Source organism: Phocoena sinus, chromosome 1 (genome assembly GCF_008692025.1).
Source record: "Phocoena sinus isolate mPhoSin1 chromosome 1, mPhoSin1.pri, whole genome shotgun sequence".
Lineage (NCBI taxonomy): Eukaryota > Metazoa > Chordata > Mammalia > Artiodactyla > Phocoenidae > Phocoena > Phocoena sinus.
Genome location: NC_045763.1, coordinates 68,731,308 through 68,756,851, shown reverse-complemented (window position 1 = coordinate 68,756,851; position 25,544 = coordinate 68,731,308). Strand labels below are relative to the sequence as shown.

Sequence of the window (25,544 nt, the reverse complement as noted above, 5' to 3'; positions counted from 1 at the left end):
TTAACCACTGGACCACCAGGGAAGTCCCTAAAATGGTTTATTTTAAATTTAAATCAGTACATAACCTTAAGTATGAAATATCTTTATAATACGTTGTACCTGTGAAGGCATAAATAATTAAACCTCTGCTACTGTGGAGACTAAAATATGATTCAAAGACTTTATTCCTACCTACCAAATATTAAGTATTAGGACATGTATAAAATAAGCCAACCTGTTGTATAGTATCCACCAACTGCTATAAAATTAGGCCATCGACTGCCTAACTCCAAATACAATGAGCCCAAAGTACTGTAATTGCTTAAAGGAGGACATTTATAGGTAAAAGAAAAAGTAGGATTTCAAGAATAATTTAAGTGGATGGGTTTTAATATTTTAAAATATAGCCTTTTATTATTATGCTAAATCAGCAAGTAAAGGCAACACTTACTGAGATCAAAACAGTCTAAGTCATGATCCCTTCCCATACAATATAAACATAAAATAGTACCTATTGTCTATTGCTGCTTTCCCCATACAGTGGCAGAGTTGAGTAGTTGTAGAAGAGACTGTGTGGCCCACAAAACCTAAAAATTTACTGTTTGGCCCTTAAGAGAAAATGTTTGCCAACCCCTGCTTTATACAAATTATCTTTTAACTGGAGGGAGAGGGCAGGCTAAAGCAGCAGTGAACACAAAATTTTGTTATATATAGCAAATTAAAAAAAAAAACAGTTTTCACTGTAAAACACTTAAGCTTATAAAGCATCAGCCTGGCTGATGGTAAAATAAAACTTGTAAACTAAAATTCTCAACCTGGGCATGTTCGCTAAGGGGAATATATTAGAAAACTTAGGGTAGTGAAGTGAGATGCTTATCAAAAGAGGGGCACGCTGTCTCAGCATCTCCATTTTTGATGAGACCTAAACCCCACCCCCACCCCTTAGTGTGACACTAATGGACACTCAAGTTTGGAAACTACTGATTTAGACACAACTCAGAGCTTTTATTAGCTTGCAAAAAGACAATTTGCTTTTCTCTTAAATCAAAAGGATAAATTTTGTAAATGGGGGGTAAAATGGTTTCAATTTTTATTTTAACTACAATTTTAGAAAACCGCATACTGCAAATGTAAAGAATATAAAGAACGGATCTTAGTACCTTGTAGGAATCTAGATGGTCATTCCAATTAAAATCAGTCTTGCTTTTTTTATTCCCATTGCAAAGATAGAAAAACACAGTGCTCAGATTGTAGCTGGGACATTGGCACCCCATATATGTTTATAGAATAAAAGTCTCCATAACAATATAGTGATTAATATTAATGCCATTGAACTGAGTCATGCAGTTTTTAAATTATATTTGCCTATCCCCAATTTCTCATTTGAATCTAACAGAACTAATCATACCTCTAATCATACCTCTATATTGTTCAGCTTGACCATCTAACTCATCACTCCTGGCCATAAATGACTTTGGCTGGTTCCCAAAGTCAAATTTATCCTGTCTCATTATTTAACATATTTATATTCTATAAAGTTGCGTGAATGCTGAATTTTAGCAAATATTGAATCATTGCCCCTAAGGGAAATGCTGGGTTAAGTCAACTCATGAACACATAACCTTGTTTCCCATTTATTTCTGTAATGAAGACACTTTCTTTATTATAACACTGAACTCATGGTCAAATAGCAGTGTAACTCCTACCTGAATGAAGCTTATCTAACACATGTATTCCCTCCATAAGGCACATCACAGACTTCTTGTGCTTAGGAACATCAGACAGCACTTCAGCACCACATTCAAACATCTCTAAACAGTAAAATCACCAAAAAAAAAAAAAGGCACGAAAATGCAAAAAATGCAAAAATGCACTAAATAGACTACAAAGACTTGTTAATGAGAGCTGAAATAAGAAGGCTAAGCACTGCCTTGTTGGATATCAGTTGGGAACATAAGACAAATTTTTTTTGCTGCTCAGCTCATGCACATGCACGTGCAAATGGCCAATAAAGCACCCTGGATTTCAGGGTTACAAGTAAATTTTAGTGAGTGGGCAAATTTGAAAGTAAAGAACTGGTGAATATGAAGGATCAACTGTATGTACTACTACTGATAATCTAAATTATGATCATTTAAAAAATTACTTTTAAGCAACAGCAAAATGAAAACTACAGTCACCCAAAATAATGTCTTTAAAGTAATATTTCTTTGGTATGTATAAATTGAGTGAGGTGTGTATGTATGTGTGTATTTTCCTCTTCCCCACTCCATACTCAGCTTAGTACTACTTGGAGACTCAGTCTCTAACTGGGCAAATCTGATCCCAACTTGGGTTAGGTTCCGCTGAACACAAGTTCCCACATTTTTCTCAGTATCTCTACCACTTATCACAACTACATAACCATCTGTTTGCTTATGCCCTACTCACTGGGTTGTAGCCTCCCTACAACCCAGTTTTTTGTTTTTTTTTTTGTTTTTTTCTTTTTTTTAGAACATTTTCCTAGTATAAAGCCTTGTTATACATTGCTGTTCAATTAACTTTTACTGAGCGAATAATTCAATGAAATGAGAAATTACAAGGGCCTAAAGTATGATGACTATGATATAAAAAGACAAATGGGCAAATTTAATAGAGGTAGAATACATACAATTTGCCAACCAACTTTATGTGGGGGATTTGGAAGGATTTTAGATTGCCCTGGTTTCTTCTTCGTTTTTTTGTTTGTTTGTTTTTTTGCGGTACGCGGGCCTCTCACCGCTGTGGCCTCTCCCGTTGCAGAGCACAGGCTCCGGACGCGCAGGCTCAGCGGCCATGGCCCACTGGCCCAGCCGCCCCGTAGCACGTGAGATCTTCCCGGACCGGGGCACGAACCCGCGTCCCCTGCATCGGCAGGCGGACTCTCAACCACTGTGCCACCAGGGAAGCCCCTTCGTTGTTTTTTTTTTTGGCCATGCGGCTTGCGAGATCTTCCCTGACCAGGGAGTGAACCCAGGCCACATCAGTGAAAGCCCGGAATCCTAACCATTAGGCCAAAGGTATGCAGGATTGTGCTACTAATTAAAGTATAGAATATAGCAAGAGTACATTTGAAGAAAAGATGAGTTCCATTTAGTTTCCTATAACCTCTTCACCTATGCTACTTCTTTATTTTTTTTAAAAAAAATTTATTTGGTTGTGCCGGGTCTTAGCTGTGGCATGCGAACTCTTAACTGTGGCATGCATGTGGGATCTAGTGCCTTGACCAGGGATCAAACCCAGGCCCCTTGCACTGGGAGCGCTGAGTCTTAACCACTGTGCCACCAGGGAAGTCCCTATGCTACTTCTATACTTGGAAAATTTTATTGCTTGATAAAACTGCATTCCTAATTACTACCTGTGTTGGAATAACTTGTTCCAACTATAACATAAGATCATACAGGGCAAGGTTTATTCACTTTTTGACTCCTAAAAACCTAGCACAACAATATTCAATTGAATTGAATGTGGATGAAGATGTCCAGGAGACAGCTGGATATTCTAAACTGGGGCTTAGGAAAGAAGTCTTAGCTGGAGATAAAGATTTAGAAAAGACCATAACACAGGTGTTATTTTAAAGGGTAGAATAATAATTTTTGAAAGAATCAAAGACAGAACTTTGGGATACCAGCATTTAGGGGACACATCAATCAAGAGGAAAAAATGAAAAACACTAAGAAGGAACAATCAGAGATCAACCAGGTGAGAATGGTATGGCAGACACTATTGATTATGAACCACAAAGCCACTTCTATCTTCTTTCTGGATAACAGATATCTAGTTTCTTCCAGAAAAGAGTAATAAACTCAAGGAAGGTCAGTGCCTCCGCCAGCCCCTGGGGAATGACTCATGGTTAGTTTAAGTCAATCATAGTAATCACATTTCCTTTTGCCAGTGACTGGGGTAGGGGTGGCCAATGAGATGTAAGGGAAATGCTTTGGGGAACTCTGGGGGAGACTGTCTTCCCCATAAAGAGATACCTACCCCAGAGAAACCCCAGCACTGACTGCCTTTCTGCTTTGGGATGATTAAGCTACGGTGCTTGATATCTTACAATCCTAAAGGTAAACATCTGTGACACAGTGAGAATGCTAGAGTACAAAGAAAGCAAGAGCCTGGGTCCTTGATAGTGTTGTTGCATCCCTTAATCAATATTAGAACCATCTATCATTGGTCTTATTGTTAAAGAAATTCTGTTACTTGGAGCTGAAAACATCTTGATATCACTGGTGTCCCGAAACCAAAAGGAGGACAGTGTTTCATGAAGGATATAGGAAAGTCAAGAAGGGTGATAGAAAAGTACCCACTAGAGTGAGAATGATTTTTGTTTCAGTAGTTATAGCTAATCATAGTAAGCACTCAAACACTAACTATGTGCAAGCATTATTCTAAAACTTAATACATATAACCTCATTTAATCTTTCACAACAATCCTATGATGTAGATGGATGGAATTGTGGGCAATGAAAGCAAAAGCCAGAATCCAGTGAATTGCACAATAAGAGAGATATGAAAATAGAAGAGTAAATTTAAGCTTTTAAAGAAAGTCATCTGAGGGAAGAAGAGAGAGTTGTAATAAAGTAGGGATAAAAAAGGTTTTAAGATGGTCAAGTGAGGGACATCCCTGGTGGCGCAGTAGTTAAAAATCCACTTGCCGATGCAGGGGACATGGGTTCGATCCCTGGTCTGGGAAGATCCCACATGCCACAGAGCAACTAAGCCCGTGAGCCACAACTACTCAGCCTGCGCTCTAGAACCTGCGAGCCACAACTACAGAAGCCCACAGGCCCTGGCGCCTGCATGCCACAGCCACTGAGCCCACGCACCGCAACTGCTGAAGCCCGTGCTCTGTAACAAGAGAAGCCACCACAATGAGAAACCCACACACCACAATGAAGAGTATCCCCCTGCTCGCTGCAATTAGAGAAAGCCCACATGCAGCAACAAAGACCCAATGCAGCCCAAAAAAGAAAAAAGATGGTCGAGAGGAAAAAATATAGAGGAAAATGAGATATATATATAAAAATACATAAGAAATGAAATAATTGCTTAATTAAGGTCTCAGAGGAAATAGGAGGGAGGAGGGTTTGGTGCCAAGATTGGAAATAGATGAAATTTGAACAAAATTAGAAGTAGGCCTCTGAGATTAAGAGAAAATAAATAAGGAAAAAATTATAAATTTGAAGGCAAGAGGACTAGGAAGACTAAAAAGTTTATAGATGCTATCAATCCTCTTAAAATTTTTTAAAAAGGACATCTGCAACTAAGGAGTTGAGAATAAAAGTAGGGCATTTGACAGAGAATGGTAATGGTTTGACATAGCAGTTAAGTGAACTAGGAAGGTAACTAATCAGAAACAAGTAAAGGATTACTAAATCTCACTGAGGACCCAGCCAAAACCAGAAACCATGATAAGATGAATCAATATTCATTTCTTCATAAACATTTTATTAAGGATTTTCCATATGCCAAGGCACCTTCCTAGGTACTGGGGATAAAAGATGAACAAAAATTCCTGCCTCATATACTTTACATTATAATGAAGAAGATATAATTTTAAAGATTTTTTAATAATTAAAAATATTAAAAAATACTATATGGAATGTTAGATGGTAGTAGGTACTAAGGAAAATAAAGTAGGAAAGGGAAATAAGAGAATTAAAATTTTAGATGGGGTGGCCAGAAATGGCTTCACAGAGAAAATAAACATTTGTACCACGACCTGAAAGAGGAAAAGGGAAAAGCTATATACATATGTGGGGGTCATTCAAAAGCTTAGAGGTGAGAGAATGCCAGGCATCTTTGAGGTTTGGTTATTTAAGAATGATGGGGTAGGGGTGGGGAAGGGATTGGGAAATGGTCAGAGAAATAATAGATGTCTAGATCGAGTATAGCCTTGCAGGCCACTAAAGACTTTGACTTGAGTTGAGGGAAGGTGAGAAGCCACTGGAGAGTTTTATGCAGAAAAATGATGGGATTATTTTGGCATCTGGAGTAGAGAAGCATGGTGGGCAAGGATGGAAGACTAAGAATGTATTGCAATAATAGTTCAGGTGATTTGGACCATGATGTAGCAGCGAAGGTCCTACTTTATTTTAAAGGTAGAGTCAATAGGATTTTCTGATGAATCAGATGTGGAATGTGAGAGAAATCAGTAATGACCTCAAGGTTTTTCAGCTTCAGCAAGCTAAAAGAACAGAATTGCTATTTACTAAAATAGGAAGACAGAAGAGCTACAGGAGGAAATTGGAGAGTTCAATATTGGACATATTAAGTTTAAGACGCCAGTTAAGCTTATAAATGGTAATGTCTAATAGGCATTTGGATGAGTTTGGTATTAATAGAGGCAGTACAGAGGGAAGACAAAATATCAGTAGAGGTGAACTTTAAAACCACAAGACTAAAGGAGAGTATACTAGATTGAATGTAGATAGAAAAAAAAAGGGTCCAAGGAGAGAGTCCTAAGATTTACAAATATAGTAGTAATGATAACTATTACTAATAAGGTAAGGCCTCTCAGCCTCAGGAGTTGAATCTTAATTATTCAAAACCAAGTATGATACTTGCTGGAGTAAGCCAGTGATTCAGCTTTGAGCAGCACAAGGTTAATCCAATGAGCAACCAGAGGAAGGAGGTAGTAGTGTTTCCTTGTTTTTAAAGGGAAGAAACATTCTTTTTCCACTTTACAATCATGCCTGCATAACACTGGGAACTGTGGCAACCATTATGCAATCATTAGGGGCACTAAGCCACATGATGAGGATGGCAGAGGGCAAAGATGAAAAAAATATGGATACCTCATGTATTGTTGAGCTGCTAAATCAACCAGCCCTAGAGTGACTCTGCACCTGGACTTTTTATTATTATTTAATAAGGGTTTTCATTACTTATAGGCAATTGTATCTGGTTACCATAATCTCATTTAATTTTCATAAAAATGCTTAGAGCACAAAGAACAAAATGAGACTCAAAAAAGATTAAACATGGCCAGGTTAAATAACTTGCTACATAGGTAGCAAATGGTGAACTGAAGCTTAACTAACTCCAAAGTCTATTTTAAGTGGTTTAGAGTAGATTTAAAGAGTGGACATAACTGAAAGACAAAGGGGAATGGGAGTTGAGAATTCTTGAAGTGACTGGCAAATAAGGCCAGGAAGTAACAGAGATTGAAAAAAAAGAAAAATGTCAAAAGACTAGAAGAACAGAAGGAATACATTAGTAAAATAATAAGAGGTCTTCTTGAGAGAATATTGGAATTGAAGATTTTTATTGTTTGAGTAGTCTGGATGAAGATTAGATGTAGGCTGTAGCTATGAGTAGGGAGGAAATTGCATTTTCAGTGGTCAAGGATTGATTTATTAATATTTACTAGCATCTACTATGTGACACATTATTTTATGCACTTAAGATACAGTGGTGACTAAAATACACCCTGTGGAGCTCACACTACGGTGTGAAAAACTGACAACAAACAAGTAAACAACTAGAACTTTGGTGTGTACGGAGTTTTGGGCCAGCATAATCAGAGGCACTCAGTGGTATTTGATTTTTGATGAAGTTCCCTGGTTGTAGCTGGGCTAGCAACTGAGGCCTTTACTCATAGAGTTACAAATAGAACATTTTACTCAGGGTTACAAACAGAACACAAGAACCGAATGACAATTAGGATGACAATGACTGGCAGTTATGTAATTATTTCAAATAATTTTACATACTCACACAAGGAAATAAATGTTTAAATGAACGAGTGGTCTGATTAAGCTTTTCAATTCTTCAAAGAATTTTTTTTTTGGCCACACCAGGCAGCTTGTGGGATCCTAGTTCCCTGACCAGGGATCGAACCCAGGCCCTTGGCAGTGAAAGCGCCGAGTCCTAACCACTGGACCACCAGGGAATTTGCTAACCCTTTTTAGAGTGATGCAAATTACGATCTGAAAATATAGGGTCTTTCCAAAGTGATTCATGGTTTCATTCAACATTCACTCACTAGAATAAGGTCCATGAGGATAAGGGTATTTGTCTATTTTGTTCACTACTGTATATCTAACACCTAGAACAATGCCCAGCATTTTCACTGAACTGAATAAATGAATAGATTAATAAGCATCCACTAGATGCCAGGTAGTATATTCATCTCAAAAGTAAGTAAGGCAGTTCCTGACTGGTCTGCAGGGCAGAAATAGAGACACAGATGTAGAGAACAAACATATAGACACCAAGGGGGGAGAGTGGCGGAGGGGATGGTGGTGGTGGGATGAACTGGGAGATTGGGATTGACATATATACACTAATATGTATAAAATGGATAACTGATAAGAGCCTGCTGTATAAACAAATAAAATTCAAAAGTTTAGGGCTTCCCTGGTGGCGCGGTGGTTGAGGGTCCACCTGCCAATGCAGGTGGTGCCCCGGTCTGGGAGGATCCCACGTGCTGCAGAGCGGCGGGGCCCATGAGCCATGGCCACTGGGCCTGCGCATCCGGAGCCTGTGCTCTGCAGCGGGAGAGGCCACAGCAGTGAGAAGCCCGTGTACCGAAAAGAAAATTCAAAAGTTAAAAAAAAAAAGTAAATAAGGCAGCTCCTGCACTTAAAGAGTGTACCATTTAAAGACTCTAACTAAAATAAAATCTCTTGATCTTCACTTATATCAAAGTACAGTTAAAAAAGCAAGGTTGTTAAAATCTAAAAGTAATACCTCTCCTGGATAAAAGGAATTTATTGTAGACTTCATATGCTTTTATACAGTTTTTTTTTTGAATTTTTTTTTTTTTAGCAGCATTGGGTCTTAGTTGCTGCACGTGGGCTTTCTCTAGTTGAGACAAGCGGGGGGCTACTCTTCATTGTGGTGTGCGGGCTTCTCATTGCAGTGGCTTCTTCTTGTTGCGGAGCATGGGCTCTAGGTGCGTGGGCTCAGTAGTTGTGGCTCTCGGGCTCTATAACGCAGGCTCAGTAGTTGTGGCTCACGGGCTTAGTTGCTCCACAGCATGTGGGATCTTCCAGACCTGGGATCGAACCCGTGTCCCCTGCATTGGCAGGCAGATTCTTAACCACTGTGCCACCAGGGAAGTCCCGATATGCTTTTAAATTTAGAAAATAAACTACCATGCTATCTTGAAAATTTAGTATTTGTATTATTAGGTACATAATTAGATAATCTGTTATGAAGAATATTATGGTTAAGTCACAGGAAAATAGTAATTTCAGATACTTTAAAATTTTTTATTCCTTCTTTTCCTTCTCAAGTCCTTTCAAATACACTCTTTTAAAAATGAAGTGAGAATATCTGTTAATATGAAGCAACATAAAAGAACAAACAATCAGAAGGCAAATTCCAAAGAGATCACTGCTATAAATAGACATGGAAATGTCAGGACAGAGAAGCAAAGTTCCACTAAAAACAACAACAAAATTGTATGCCAAGTGAGTTCTATATCTCACACCCACCCATCTTCAGTTAAGGATTTCATCGGCAAAGATCCTCCATCTTCTAGTAATCTATCTCAAAAAATAAATGTGAGTAAAGGCAGATGTCCTGATTTAAAAAATCAGCTGTTTCTGCTGGTGCACAGAGTTTTCTTCCCCTTGTACCTAAGAAGCAGAAAACCTCCATCTGAAACTTAACCTAATCACTGCTGCTTCAAAGAGAACTTATTTCATGAAATAAAGAGCACTGGACTAGGAATCTAGTCTTGGCTCTAGTCTTGCAATTAATCTTGTCACTTTGTACATAGCACTCAAGCAATCTGGGTCACAGTTTCCTCCATAAAATGAAAGAAATGGACCAGACGATCCTCAAAGTCTTTCCAAGTTCTTAGGAAAAGTTCGAGTGAAGCTACTCTTCTGTGCCACCTAGCCTCGAAGGCCCCCAACATTCGTAACCACATATTCAACAATTTGTTTTTAGCTCTAGCTTTGCAGCAAAATAAGTATGATTACATATAAAACTCAATTCAATATTTATCAGGCTTTCTACCAAAAGAAAAGCACTAAGCCATACTGGGCAAGCCGAAGAGTAAAAGCCAGTCCTTGACCATGGCCCTCTCTTACACAGAGGAGAAACGGGAAAGGACAAGATCTTTGTATTCAGAACATTTGCTACAATCTAGCTGGGGAGACAAATTTTAATTCAGCTTAATTATGTAAATACTTATTAAATACTTTTTGCATAAAGTGTCAGTTTTCAAACTTTGATGAGCATAAGAATCTAAGATGCTTTTTTTTTTGGCCATGCCCCATGGCTTGCGGGATCTTAGTTCCCCAACCAGGGATGGAACCCAGGCCCCTGGCAATGAGAGCACCTAGTCCTAACCACTGGACCACCAGAATATTCCCCTAAGACACATTTAAAAAAGTGTAATTTCCCATAAAAATGATTCACTACATCCAGGTGGGGCCCAGGTATCCACATTTTTAAAAGCACCCCCAGATGATGCTGGTGGCCCTGTTCAATTAACATTGCCATTAGCCTATATCAACAAAAAGTTGATAGGTTCAAAAATAGAAAATGTTTCTAGAGCTTGAGTTCTCAAAACTATATGCCCATAACAACTAGAGAACAAACTGCAAGGCATTAAAAATAAGCAAAAATCTGATGGAGCATATAGACTTTTTATTTCAGTGGTTTTCAAGTGTGGGCTGCACTTAAAAAAAATCAACATAGGGGGACTTCCCTGGAGGTCCAACGGTTAAGACTCTGCGCTCCCAATGCAGGCGGCCCAGGTATCAATCCCTGGTCAGGGAACTAGATCCCGCATGCATGCTGCAATGAAGATCCCACATGCCGCAACTAAGATCCGGCACAGCTAAATTAAATAAACAAATAAAATCAACATAGGAAGTTTTTACAGATACAGATATAGACCAGTTAAACCAGAGTTTCTGGAAGTGGTAGTTGTGGCTCAGCTTTCACATTTAAAAAAAATCTCCTTGTAACAAATGCAGACAACCATTAAATTAAGGGCAAGATCACTGGAATTGGTTAGTCAGGTTAAGTTTCGTGAAAAAAGATGATTTTTTATCAGACTCTTTACTTGGCTAAAAATTTAATGAAAAAGATAAATGTAACAGAAGAAGTGAAAGGAACCAATGTATAAATAAATGATCTAAGTAGGGGAGGAACAAATAGAGATGCTTTTGACCACAAAATAAAGGGAGACTAAGAACAGTAAATATATGAATTTTGCAAACATTATCACAGGGACTGTGTGGTAATACAGGGGAAAAATTAAAATTAATCAATCTTATCCTTGTCTTGAGAAGTCTTACAACCTAGTTAGTGATGTGTACTACAAACACATAAACCCCCTGAACGATGTATTTGAAAAATAACACTAATCATCATCAAATATACAGGTATATATGTATATATACACACACACACCATAAAGCACTATATACTTTAGTAAGGCATATTACTAATCCACCCAGTGCAATTAGCAATACAGAGAAACAAGCTTCTATAATGTTACACGACACACGGGTTTTTTAAATTTTGTAAGTAATCTACTTTTATTACCTTACATTAAGAGCTGTCTTCCCATGAAGAATTTTAGTCTAAGTCTTGCTAAAAACTAATGCAAATATTTTAAACATCCAAGTAAGAAATACCAAATTGTGACTCATACCCTAGAAATTACAAAGAGATACATTTCATAGATTTTTAATAGATTCTTCCATTCTTTCAAGTCAGGCTGCCTAGGTTCAAATCTCAGCTCTAACATTTACTAACATGTGAGCCTGGACAAATTCGTTAGCTCATCTGTACCCCAGCAAAATGGAGATTTTAATAGCGCCTATCTCATAAAGCCAATGTGAGGATAAATGAATAAAATACATGTAAAGCACTTACAGTGCCCAGTATATAGCACTTTAGAGTGTGCTATGCAGTAAAGACACAGAAAAAGGCATAGCCCTTACTGTCATGAACCTTATAATCTAGTGGGAATTCTAAACAATAAATGATATTATGGTATTATTACCATGATATGGTACATGAATACAAATAGGAATCCCTAAATTTGATAGTTCTGGACAGGTTTTCTGGAAAAATGGAAAATTTTCAACAGGCAACAGTGAAATGGAAGAGGTGAGGAGTGTTCCTGACAAAGAGAAAGATATGTGCAAAGGCCCAAGGGCTCTACAGTTATGAATAGGTGGGAATGACAAGGATGGCAAAAGGCTGGATTTATGGCAAATCAATGGTCATGAGCAATATCCTAGAGGATTTGTCAATGCTCTAACAGCCTTTCAATCAGGACATACTATTAAATCTGACATCCAAATCAGAGAAGAAATTTCTAATAACTGAAGGTGAGATGATACTATGGTGACTTCTGAAAGAGAAAAGACAGAAATCATGGTGTAAAAACATAAGACATTTTTATTATCGTTTACTTTTCAAAAACAGATTAAACTGCCGTCTCTGGTATGCTGGTAAAAGGAAGTTATGTGACTTACCAAAGGGCACATGGGTCAGACTTGAATCTAGATCCTCTGGGACCAAGTCCAGAGTTCTTTTCACTACATGGGGCTGCCTCCAGTTTCAGACACTAGTCAAACTGTTGTTCTCCACAAAGTTCCCAAGTTACATTTGTGTTAACAACTTTGTCCTTTATAATGCAAGTACTGATAGTTCTTGCTTCCATTCACACAGTCTGAAACAGAATCCTACAAACTCAATCAGAAAGGATACAAAAGTCATTAAGACCCATGACCAACATCCTGGACCACTTACTTTACTTTGAACTAACTGGCCACTTTCCTCCTCACATTTAACCTGAATCTGTTGTGACTGTGCACTGAGAAAATACAGGCCTGGTTCAAATGACACACAGAATACAGCATAAAGTTATCAGCTCCTTTTGGCTAAGAGTTGTTAGGAGGTGGGTGATAGATATAAAGATGAAGCAGGAAGTCTGTACAATTTTGCCACTCTAAAATGCCTATCCAAAAAGCTATAATGGACTTTTTCTCCAATAGCTATAAAATAAGAATCTGTTAATATTTCACACAGATTTAACTAATCCAACAGTGGAAAGTTATGCTGAGAAAGAATCAGTCATTTGGTAACCAATAAATCAGAAGGTAAAATGAAGAATGTTGCCAGTACATTCCAACTTGTACTATCTTTACTAATCTTTTTACTCTGTTATTTGATAAAACTGAATGCCCCAGCTAGACTTTTATAAGCTTAAAAACATTGACTTTTGCTTCATCCTGAGAATGAAATATGGAATACTAATTTCTATAAGACAGTGCTATAAAATAGAATTCAGCTTTAAATTTAGCCAATCTCTCAAAGCACAATAAACCAGTTTTAGATTAGCTATGATACATCCACTTTTAAGAGGATTTACATTGCAAAGGGAAATGCATTTAGTCAAGAAAACTCTGATTTCATCAGTTATAATGAAATTATCTAGAGTAACCAGCAAACTACAAATGGCTTTGAGAAGACTGAGTGGACTCAGAACTAATTCACATATAACCAAATCAAGTCACTGGTTATAGTTTTCCTACAATTCAGTTGCTGTTACAAGATCCTGGGTTTTACCAAAACTAAGATTTGAACATAGATGTTTAATCCAAAAAATTTATAGAAGTGGAGTACCACGGATTATCCTTTCCTAATTATGAAATACCAGAAGCCAAATTCTATGTTTAATAAAGCCAATTTCCATTTGATAGCACTTTCCAGTTTCTGAAGAGCTCACAGAGATACCTCATTTGAGGATACCAATGCAGGTTATGATCATTATGTAGATGAGAAATCTGAGACACAGAGTCTAAGTTCACTTGACCAAGGTCACAAAATCAACTAAAATGTAGAGATGGATTTTTTTCGACATTCATTCATTCAACAAATATCTAGAAAGCTAAGACTATGTGTTAGGGACTAGTCAGTGGTAGAGACAGACAAGGTCCTTGCTCTCCAGCAGTTTACAATCTAATGGAAGAGACAATAAACAAGTAAACACATACGACATAATTTCCGATAAATTCTATAAAGAGAACATGGTAATTGGAGAGTGATTGCAGAATGGCACAACAGAGGTCAGAGATGGTCTAGGGAGATGACATCTGAACTGAGACCCAAATGATGAGGGCAAATCATCCATGTGAAGGTCTATAAGAACATCTGAATCAGGCAGAGGAAGATGCAAGCATAAAGCCCTAGAGGCAGGAATGTTCTTGGACAGCAAGGTGGCTCAAATAGAATGAGGAGCAGGAGTGTTTAGATAGTAGCCTGATTACATGGCACCCTTAGGCCATTCCAGGAGATGGGATTTAAAGTGCAACAGGAAAAAAAAAAATTAAAAAAAAAATAAAGTGCAACAGGAGAGAAGACTAGGTGAGATGATCTATGTTTTAAAGAAAGCTTTTAAGCTGCTATATGAAGAAACAATTGTAATACATTCAAGTAAAGGCACCCTTGAGCTTCAAGAGTACTGGTAATGGTCTACTTTTTGGAGAACATTCCTGGAAAGCAGATACATGGGTGCTTGTTACATTTGAGACATTACATACATACATTATATACTTCGCTGTACAAAATTTCATAATTTTTATAAGTAAATTGTAAAGATGTTAAGGGTGGAAGCAGAAAAAACAACTAAAATGCTACTGTAACAGCCCAAGACTGAGGTGACGGTAACTCAGGAGTAGTGGAGATGAAGAGTAGTGGAATGTGGAATATACCTCTGAAGTAAGGTAAATAGGTCTTCTTGATGGAAAAATCAGGGGCAGCAATCAAGGCTGACCAGTGGTTCTCACTGTGGAGTGATTTTGCCTCCCAGGGGACATCTGCAATCTCTGGAGACATTTTTGGTTGTCATAATTGGTATGGGGGTTCTCATATTGGTACAGGTTCTACTGGCATCTATGGGTAGAGGCCAAGGATGCTGCTAAACATACTACAATGCACAGTAGTGCTATAAAATAAAAAATTACTTGGCCATAAAGTGTCAATAGTGCTAAGGTTGAGAAATCCTGATCTTGACTGATTCCAAATGGTTCCCATCCTAGAATACCCGTACTTCCAGGAGACTCTACCAAAAAAAACTAGAAATGGAGGTCTTTACTTATTATCAATGTTTAGAGATAACTAAAATTGTGGTATACATGAAACAAAGTTTATTTCTTTGGAGGTAAATTATACCACTCTGTGACTAACACTATGTTGGTCAGGACTAACTGGTATATGTCTAATTAATAACATAGGAAAAAATCAGTTAATGATTAATAAATGCCATTTATTGGACAGACTTGCTCAAAGCACAGCTGAAGAAATCCTATTTAGCAATACCACCCAACACTGCTTATACAGTTTTTCTTTTTACCAGTTATGCTTAAATCTGTAGTCCAACACATTCACTGCTTTTCCAAATACAAATTCCCCCCCAAATCGAAATAGATGGCTATGCACACTGAAGGACATAATCAGAGCTGTAAATGGATAAAATGGTAGGAAAAGCTAATTATGGGAAAATGATGGCCCACTTGTACCTGTGTGCATGTAACTGCTATCAGACTTACTTTGGGCCTTCAGCAAGTGGATACATTAATTTCAGGTATAAGTAAGACTGCACCACATGTTTCTCTTTATTACTCTAAGACTAGCAATGGGCAAAGTACTCTTTGAGACCTAACTCACTAAACACAAAATACCAAAGTTGGTAAAGTTCATTTTACCTCATTCTTTGTTATCTAAAGGGAAAGAATTTGGGGGAAAAGTAAAATCACTGTGATCGACTCCTAAAGCATTCTAATGGGCTTGAAACTACTACCACTAATGCAGTAAACTACGTGCCGCGATATGCTCCAGAAAGAAATTACCTGATAACTGAAGTAGAGAACAAAAAACAAAATAATCAATATCATCATCATCTAGTCCCGGGATGACAATACAAAACATCAGAGTTCTCACAGGTTGCGGCTGAGGGAAACTATTTCGAAGAAGCCACAAAGCCAATTTTGGTCAAGAAATGGACGCCGTTTCTTATCTATAAGGACCTCAATAAATGGCCATGGAGACATACGATACTACGTTACTGAGTCTGGCTAAAACTGAATTTTAGGAACAATTACATTTTTAAAAGGTAAAGAAAAGGGCAGTCATATCGTCACAGCCTCATCCAAAGAATTTACACAATAACTTAGAAATCAGCTCGAGAACGAAGGCCTCCGGCCTAAATTCATCCCCACTTGTGACAAAACTCAAAACTGGCAATCTGGAAGTGAAATGCAGGGACACTTCACTACCCATAAAATCATGCCGCGTTCCCGCTATGCCGGGCGGACGTTTTCGGGAGCATCACCGCGCGGCGGCCAACGCGCGCGTCTCCCACATGCCCTCCCGGGGGCACGCTCTAGACACTGCTGCGCCGCCGTTACGCCTATCAACGTCCCCCACTTCCCCATTAGTACACAGAATGACCCTGGGCGGAAAGTCCACCCATTCTACCTCCTTGAGGCGGCGACCGATAAGAAACTACTCCTTTCCTCCAGCCTTTCAAAAATTCAAGCAGACGGCGGCCAGCTCACCGGTCCACTAACCCAGAGGCATGATCGCACCACCTCAACCCAAAAACGCGCATAGAGGAGGCGCCAATAGAAACCCCATTCTCGCGAAATCTAAAGACAATTCTCGCGATATCTCGCTGCCTGGCTTTTTCCAGCCTCACCCCCACACCAGCGCGTTGCTTCAAAACATCGCGAGATTTTCTTCTTTAAGTCTCCGCCCCTCTACGGCACGATGGTCGCACAAGAATGTGATACAGCCTCGGCGGCCGCCATTTTCTTTCTTTCTTAGCAGTTGGTTGAGAGGTCCCTGCGAAGAAGCGGTAGCGGCCACTGTAGAGTAGGCATGGCAGATTATTCAACAGTGCCTCCACCCTCCTCTGGCTCAGCTGGTGGTGGAGGCGGCGGCGGTGGTGGTGGAGGAGTTAACGATGCTTTCAAAGATGCGCTGCAGAGAGCCCGACAGGTAAGTCTGGATCGCGCGGCGAGACCCCGACAGCTCACGGTAATTGGCCGTTGGCTGAGTAGGCCGCTACTTCTTCGCGCATGAGGAAGAGGAAAGAAGTGCCCTTCCGCCCTCTGAAATGTGACGAGACTCACGTTTCTTCACGTTGGTAATATCGAATAGAGGCTGGAACTCGGTTTTGTGTTCTTGGTGTCTAAGCCACTTTGAACCCCAACGCGTGCTACGCGAAGATGGCTTTAGATTTTTTTCTCCCGTTTCTGCGGTACTCGCGCTTTTTTCTCCAGGGTGTTAGCATTTCCTTTTCCTCGGAGTGAACATCCTCTTCCATGGGGTAAAGCGCGCGTAGTTTTTACACAATAGTATGGAAGCTTCTAGTAATGAGTTTGGGAAAGGACTAGGGTCTGTCCGCAGGAGCCATGGTAAGGGAAGGGATCTGTCATTAAAGCAGTCTTTAGAGCTTCCAACCCGTTCGAGCTCTCCCGCAATTAATCTTTCGGTACCATACACTTTCACACCTTCAAGGAAGAAAATTAGAGGCGAGCACTCGTATTCCGCGTTGGAATCCCTCTTCAGGGCGGGATTTACGCGTGTTCTACTGTTCCTTCCCTCTTACTTCTCAAAATGGCTTCAGGGCCATTATACCCTAAGTTTCAATTTGAATCTGCCTCTCAGTTCAGAGTCGTAAACTGACCAGACCTCTTTGTATTACGTAGGTGCGTACATTTGCCCTGAAGGCACCACTTTTCCAAACAAAAGCTGTAAAAAAAAAAAAAAAGTTATTTTCCAGGATTTTATTTGAACTTTATCTTTATTAGATAGTCCCTTAATGTAATTTTAAAACGTGTGATGTTGGTATGGACTTGTGTCTAAGTAAAAGTAAGAATCTTATATTCTCGTTATGACATGATGCGTGTTAGATGCTAGAGATTTTTAGAGTACAGTGTTAAGCTCATGGTAATCAGAATCCAATTTTGTGGTATGTTTTGATTACATTAGTTCACTTCGTTAACTTATTTTTCACCCCCCGGTTGGATTAAAGGATCATTTGAGTCAAAATCCATAAAATCTGTAGTGATGTAGCAAAGCGCTCATATTTTTATAATGTGAACACATTATAAATAAAAATGTACCTGTACTTGTTTTTAATCAGAAATTTTCCAAGGAGTCAACAGAAGGTCATCATTAACCCTAATTCTGCGATTTATTCACCTTATTCTTATTTACTACTTCTGAACATGTTTAGAATAGTGACTGAAACATTTATATAATGTCAGGAACTCTGTTAGAAGGGTTTTATTAGATTGGATTGGAAGACTCACCTGAATTATTTTATTCAACCAGCATATTGAATTAATTTGTGACACACACTGTACATAAATACTGGAGACTTTTTAAGTGTGTTAATTAGGTTTCTGCCTTCTAGGAAGCTATGATGGTCAAGGAACCAAAGACAAAAGAATAGAAGTATCTGATTAACGCTTTCAAACAGTAGACAAAATATGGGCACTGTTAATTCATCCATTTGTTCTATAAACATTTTAGAGTTCTGTGAATCAGGTACTGTACATAACACCAGGGATTGGGGTACATAACTGCCAAAGTAAAGGACTGATATTTTAAGCAAGGCATTAAAGAATGAGTGAGAGTTTGACCAGTGGAGAAAGAAGCAGCATGTGCAAAGGTATGGGGGTTTGGGGGATGACAAGAACCTAAGAGTGAAGTCACTGGAGGATAGGGTTGCGTGGGGGAAGGAGGGTGGAAAATGAGGTGAGAAAAGGTACAGGTGGATACAACTTCTGAAGACAATTTTCTTATTTAGACTGCCTTTTTAAATATAGAAATTGTCCTCAAACTATGAATTTCTTGTCCTCTGTTTATATGCCAATAGCTGCCCCAGTGCCCTTTCTGTAATAAAATTTACAAGTGTCTTTGCTGTAATTTGATTGTTTCTACAGAATTGATCTTAAATCTGAGATTCTCATATTTAGCATTTGAGTTGAATTGCCCCTTCTGGTTACATTTGAGAGTGCCTCTGTATATTGGTTGTAGAGCTGCTTGTCTGATTATGTAAGTGGAGTATAGGGAAAAGTGCTTGGGCTGAAGGGACAAATTAGGTTAATCCCTGAAATACTTTTTTCCTTATCTATATTAAATGGATACTGAATTATATTTCCAAGATCTCCATCTAACCTTAAGTTTCTTTTCTTTGTCTAGAGTATTGTGCTGTGTTCTTTGGAAGGAAGAGGTTTAAGAACAGCTTCTTGCCTTTAAAGAGCTGCATACTGCTTGGGAAGCTATTGGCATTTCAGCTGGATAGTTCTTTGTTATGCAGGAAAGCAGAACAAATGATAGGGATCCCTGGTCCCTATCTAGTAAATGCTAGTAGCATTTACTCTAGCTGATTGTTGCCATGAGGCAATTGAGGCTGAGTTGCTCAGTCTTTTTTCCAGAGAATTCTAATAGCTTATTTTCTTAATGTGAAATTTCCAGATTTTTATAATATTCTGTGAGCTAAATCTAGCACAGGGGCACCAGACTGCTTCTCTAGTTTAGGTTTCCAACCTGTCTACTTTAGAAATTTGTATTTGGGTATTTCAAACTGTAACTGCAGAGGGTGATGTTGAAATTCTTTGATTAGATCTTTAGTGATCACACTGATAACAAGTTCTGTCTTTGAAACACTGGAAAATTGAGATACATCTATCTACTTTTTTCCCCTTAAGGTTATATGAAGATAGAAGTGAATCAGAGACTGAGACTAAGTATAGTGGTAGATCACAGGTTATGCAAGAATATCAATCCTCATCACTTCCCCTCTAAACAACTATTAAATTAGTCGTTAAGTACTCAATTCTTGAAATCTCTTTCTTGATAATTGTGAAAGTAATTCAGACTGTATTATGTTTGAATGCAATGAAGAATTTATAAAATAGGACTGTTGACTTTTTACTTAGCATTAATCTCCAGTGAAAACTAGTATTTGAGTGTGTGTGGGGTGGGGGGGGGTTGTTTGGTTGTTTTTTTTTTTAACACATTTTGAGACGGGATAGCAAAGCTTGATTATGATAATAAAGCACAGATTTCTGGGCTGTAAAGAGGGGACAATGCTAATAAAGTGGTGGGCTAGTAATATTTCTAGCCTCTTCACATTTCTGGTGCATAGGAATTGAATCCATTAGGACCTTGCCCATAGTAGGTACTCATTATTTATTGAATTGAATCAACAGATATCTTTAATGAATTAAAGCAGTAATGAAATTTTGTTCTGAAAATAATTATGTTCTTTCAAAGTGTATATCTTTGGCCAGTACAAATAAAAACATGTTAAATTTTTTAAATTGAATATTTGAAGTCTTGTGAACCTGCTTTATAGTTGAATTAAAGTGTGCTGATTTGTTCATAGTAACTGGCAATTTATATGCTACATATTAGGCTCTGTGCTAAGCATATTTATATTAATTCATTTAATTCTCACAACTATTCTACAGGGTAAGTGTAGAAACTATTTATCTCTTTTGTACACAGAAGATGAATGAGTCACAAAATGCTTAAGAAAATTTGGCAAGGACACAAAGCAGTAAAACCAGAATTACCACTGACCCCAAATCACGGTTGGACCCCAAAGCCTAAGGAAGCATGTAGACTGAAAATTAGGAGATAGTCATTTTGGGCATTTAGGTAATTACTTCTGAAAATCAGCTTTTTGTGTGTTGTTTGTGGTTTTGTTCTTGTCGTTTTAATCTCTAAAATCAGGTGGTATGACTGAATAATCTCAAATTTCCTTTCAACTCCAGAATTCTTGGATTCTAGGAATAATTGATGAAGAAAGGTGGAAAATGCTAAAACATTGAAAGCACAAAAAATATTTACTCATTTGAGAAGTAGGCAGGGTCCAAATGGAAAGCTTGAATTTTTACTGTAAATTGAAAATCAAAGAAGTTACCTACACTTAATTCTACTAGTCTCATAAGAATTTTATATAGTTAGAGATTGGATTTTAGGAATTACTGTTTCTCTTAAATTCTGTGCAGTGACCTAGGAAGTGTATGTTTTCTATTGATCTTGGAGAATTGATTAAATCTGTGTTAGTATTTTTTCTAATAGTTCTTTAATGTTTTTGTATTGGTTCTGAATTTTTGAGACGGTGTTAACTGGTTCTTCTGAGTGAACTAAAGATCAATTTTATTTTCAGCTGGATATTTTTAGAACTATTCAGTGGATAGGGAGGTATAAATAAATATCCTTTTTCTGTGCAGAAGTTCCTTGGAGTTCAAGGAGTGCTGCTTTGCAAACTCAGTGTTTATAAAAGCTAACTGCAGAAGGTACTACCAGCCTTAACCATTTTCTTTCATTAGTATTAACTCTTTCCTTGGGCCAGAAATATTTTCCTCATAACATCAATGCCTAGCAGTATGTTAAATTTCCTGAGGTACAATTCAAATGCTGATTGCTTTAAAACTGAATGGTGGAAAAGCAGTTCTCAGATGTGATGAGGAAAACTTTCAGGAAAGAAATAAGATTTTAATTAGATCAAAGATTCGAATAAGCTTTTGAGAAAGTGAGAGATGATTAAGATAGGTTAGAGTGATCAAAGCTATAAAGTCAGGAAATACATAATTGTATACCTTTCTTGTTGAGCATTTTTATATTTAATCCTAATATGCTTTGTGGTGGGTGTTTGCATTTACAGATGAGAAAAAGAGAAACCTAGGAATCCTAGGAAATACATTTGGTATATGGGAACTGATATATGTTTAGGACTTACGTGATACATGTTGGATTCAAGTCGTTTAATACGCTTATCCTTTCCAGTTTTCTAATTATAATGAAGCTTGAGGCACTTGGTTTAGTTCCACATCAACACCTTTTTAGAAGAATTCCAGTCACCAAAAGTTTCATTTTCTGTTTAATTTTTATCATGGATAATTTCAAGCATACTCAGAATTGAAAGAATAACGTGGTGAACTCTAATGAGCCCATCACCCATCTTTGGTGATTACCACTTGTAGTAACTGTCAAGGAGGTGTGTAGAAATTGGGACTTCTCCACCATTGACTTACTATGTAACATTGGTTAAGTTACCTCTTGAGATTGTTTTCAATTGTAAAATGGATATCTATCTCACTAAATACTGTACCTCATAGAATTGTTGTGATGATTCAGTGACAAAATGAGTATAAAACATTTATTATAATACAGAGTTTGGCCTTTTGCTGGCACTCAGCAATTTTAGTTCCATTTCCCTTTTCATAGAAAAATGCAGTAAATAACCCCTGATTGTGCCCCACTTATGACTTGAGGCTGGTGTTTCTTTTTTCTTTTTTTTTTTTTTTTTTTTTGCGGTATGCAGGCCTCTTACTGTTGTGGCCGCTCCGCGGCATGTGGGATCTTCCCAGACCGGGGCACGAACCCGTGTCCCCTGCATCGGCAGGCGGACTCTCAACCACTGCGCCACCAGGGAAGCCCGAGGCTGGTGTTTCTTACACGATGTTTGCCCCACTCTAAAAGTTAAAAGTCTCTAACAATGAAATGAGTTGTGGTTCTGTAACAGAGACTTCCTTAGACGTACAACTTCCCAGGCTTCCTCCACACCTCCTCGTTCCCTTAGAAAAAGATTGTCCAGTAGAAGTATAATGCAAGTTACATATTTTGTTTAACCCAACATATCTAAAATATTACCTTTTTAACATGTTCAGTATAAAAATTTTTGAGACGCTTTACATTCTTTATATTTGTTCCAAGGTTTCGCTATCTGGTGTGCATTTTACACTTGAAGTACATCTCAATTTGGACTAGACATATAAATACTCAGTAACCAAATGTGGCTAACATTTTACCTTATTAGACAGCACAGCCTTAGCCTGTTCACGTTCTCCCTATACCAACACAGAGAGTCATGGGAGAGAGACATGGAGAAGATAGGATTAGGATCCATATTTTCCTCAAAGTTATTTGGTCAGTCTTCTAAAGATTCTTAATTGATTACTTCTTTGTTTTTATAGAGATATATCAGAAGCAATTCCAGATGATGATTATTTGTTAACTCTGAAGTTATTAATGATATTAATAAATTGAACTGTAATTTTAATTTGTCTATCAAATTAATTTTCTTATGTGATAGATATTTAGCATATATTAGGAAATAATGTAGTTATGATGCTATCCTTAATGACGGTGTGTTTTTTGTTTTTTAAGATTGCAGCAAAAATTGGAGGTGATGCTGGTACATCACTGAATTCAAATGACTATGGTTATGGGGGACAGAAAAGACCTTTGGAAGATGGAGGTAAGTTATAGCCATAAATATTTTAAATTGTTTTACACAGAGTTTAGTTGAAGTGATTTTCAGTATTTTTCAGATGTTCTTTTTTTGAAACATTGCTTTTATCATAAGGTTCCTAAAATTGTAAGGGTTATATTGGACTCAAAAGGAGAGGGGGGAAAAGAGACCTAGACAAGGTAGGTAAATTTTGAGTTAACCAGCCAGTTTTGTCTTACTAGAGAACATCATTTTCCCTCTTTTAGGATTGTGCCAGATTGATAGTTTGCACAGACGACTTGTTAATATACTGAAGAAAACAAAAATACAAAATGTTTAGGAAACATTTCATGGGTTTTTCTCATCATACATGAATTAATCTGAGATGCTGTATTCTCATTACTTTGTTATTTCAGATTTCACTTTAAAGGTTGAAGTTGTTATAGTTTGCTACTTTAGTGTGTTGCAGGTTATACCATTTTTTGTTTGTTTTAGTACCTTGTTTTGTGTTTCAGGTTTAACTCAAAATGTGGCTTAAAACAGTAGATAAACAGTGCCTTGTATTTTTTAAAAACGTAATTGTTGAACCTTCTGAACTTAGAAGTCTGCACATATTTTTTTGTTTTAGATTTGATGTATGAATTTTGATACGTTTTCTTTTTGCCCTTTTTTTTTTTAAAGGAGGATTCTGAATGAGCATATAGAATGTATTTGTAGCTTTTGACCAGGAGTGCTTGGTTTCCTTTTATTTAAGTGTCTTTCACATTTATAGTGAGGTTTTAATATACAAAAAAAATGAGCTAATGATGCTTCAGATGTTGTATGTAATGTATTCTTTTTATTTTATGTGTAGATGGCTCTTGGACAAGTCCGAGCAGTACAACACACTGGGAGGGAATGCCCTCTCCTTTTAAAGGCAGGAATTTTTATTTATTACCTGTGTTCAGTATGTAAACGTGAAATAAACCAGTGGATTCTTAAATGGACACAAATATTTCTTGGATTATGTGTCTGAATTTTTGTTGCACAACATTCTGATGTTTAATCATTTAAGTTTGAAGGGGGGAGGAGAACGTAGTACTTTGAGCTGTAGGTTGTCTATTCTAAGGTACGCATTGTATTCATGTGTGTAAAGGATGTAGATAAAGATGAAGTCATGTAGTTGTTTGAGTTTCTTTTGAAGTTTATGCTGTGAAATGTTTGGTTAGGAACAGTAGAACAGTTTAGATTGAGATTGCCTTGCAATGTGATTTTTTACTTATTTTTCATAGCTTTGTGTTCACTGTCAGATACACTCAACTTTTGATATGTCAAATTTTCACATTTTGATAGGTTTTTTTCCTTCCAATCTTCAGTTCCTACAGTGGGAAGCATCATTAGACTTTAGCATGTGATGTTTTGCTAAGTAACGGACTAAATACTTTGTCTTGTATCATTCTAAAGTGCTTAACATACATTAAGGTCAGTGATTTGATTCCGTAAAAGAGAACTTTTTTAAATGTCTGTGCATCTTTTAAACATGAAGAGAATGAAAGAAATGCCGTTTTCTTTCGATCACTAAGTGTTTGGGTTGAGTTTTGGCAGTTTTGGTTCAAATGATAAACCATACCCTCAGCTATTTCAGTAAATGTTTATATTGGTATTCTTGATTGGGCATGGGGGAGCTAAGTCTTATGTTTGTACTTACTGGCAAAAAATTAAAAGACTCTTAATTTTACAGATCAGCCAGATGCTAAGAAAGTTGCTCCTCAAAATGACTGTAAGTATTTATTTTAAATTGGGTTAAAAGTTAAAGTAACTGTGGATTTTAATATTAGGGCTTTGTTCCTATGTTTTGTTTGGTATCTTTGAAGTTAGTTGGAGGCCATAAATTATCTTTTTGTATGAATTTATTTGTAAAAATATACCTTCTATCTCCCAGTTCAGTTATGGCCATGTATCAATATAATTTCAGATTTAGTTGCTAAGTCATTTTACATGTTCAATTTATTTTTATAGCTCTGTTTTTGAAGTACAGTTGTTATACATTTCATTATGGTTTATCATTGGCTATTGAATGTAGTTCTTTGTGCTATGTAGTAAGAACTCATTGTTTATCCATTCTGTACATATTAGCTTATATCTGCTAACCCCAACTTCCCACTCCATCCCTCTCCCAGCCCACCACCACCCCCACCACCTTAAGTCTGTTCTCTGTCCACTAGTCTGTGTCTGTTTTGTAGGTGGAATCATTTGTGTCAAATTTTAGATTCCACATATAAGTGATATCATATATTTGTCTTTCTCTTTCTGACTTAGTATGGAT

The 25,544-nt window shown here is 37.5% G+C and overlaps 2 protein-coding genes across 17 annotated transcripts in view; one reads left to right on the top strand and one right to left on the bottom strand.

The window, feature by feature from the left end:
* Positions 1–16,589, bottom strand: part of DNAJB4 (DnaJ heat shock protein family (Hsp40) member B4) — a 41,038-nt gene extending 24,449 nt beyond the window's left edge. Inside the window, exons 1-2 of one of the 6 annotated variants that reach the window (XM_032633001.1) lie at positions 15,831–16,547; positions 12,453–12,662 (exon numbers count right to left, since the gene is read on the bottom strand). Coding sequence is in view for 1 of the 6 variants with exons in the window: in XM_032633021.1 (XP_032488912.1) it covers positions 15,831–15,909 (79 nt within the window). In the remaining 5 variants the exon portion in view is untranslated. Of the gene's footprint in view, positions 1–12,452; positions 12,663–15,830 lie in introns of all 6 variants that reach the window. The other 5 variants (XM_032633011.1, XM_032633039.1, XM_032633021.1 and 2 more) reach the window with 5 other exon arrangements.
* A 90-nt stretch (positions 16,590–16,679) lies between these two features.
* FUBP1 (far upstream element binding protein 1) overlaps positions 16,680–25,544 on the top strand; it is a 34,030-nt gene continuing 25,165 nt past the window's right edge. For 3 of the 11 annotated variants that reach the window (XM_032611316.1, XM_032611336.1, XM_032611344.1), the window contains exons 1-4: positions 16,757–16,980; positions 23,176–23,266; positions 24,093–24,155; positions 24,960–24,998. In XM_032611316.1, the coding sequence (XP_032467207.1) occupies positions 16,861–16,980; positions 23,176–23,266; positions 24,093–24,155; positions 24,960–24,998 (313 nt within the window). In that variant the 5' untranslated portion in view covers positions 16,757–16,860. Of the gene's footprint in view, positions 16,981–23,175; positions 23,267–24,092; positions 24,156–24,959; positions 24,999–25,544 lie in introns of all 11 variants that reach the window. The other 8 variants (XM_032611357.1, XM_032611351.1, XM_032611367.1 and 5 more) reach the window with 7 other exon arrangements.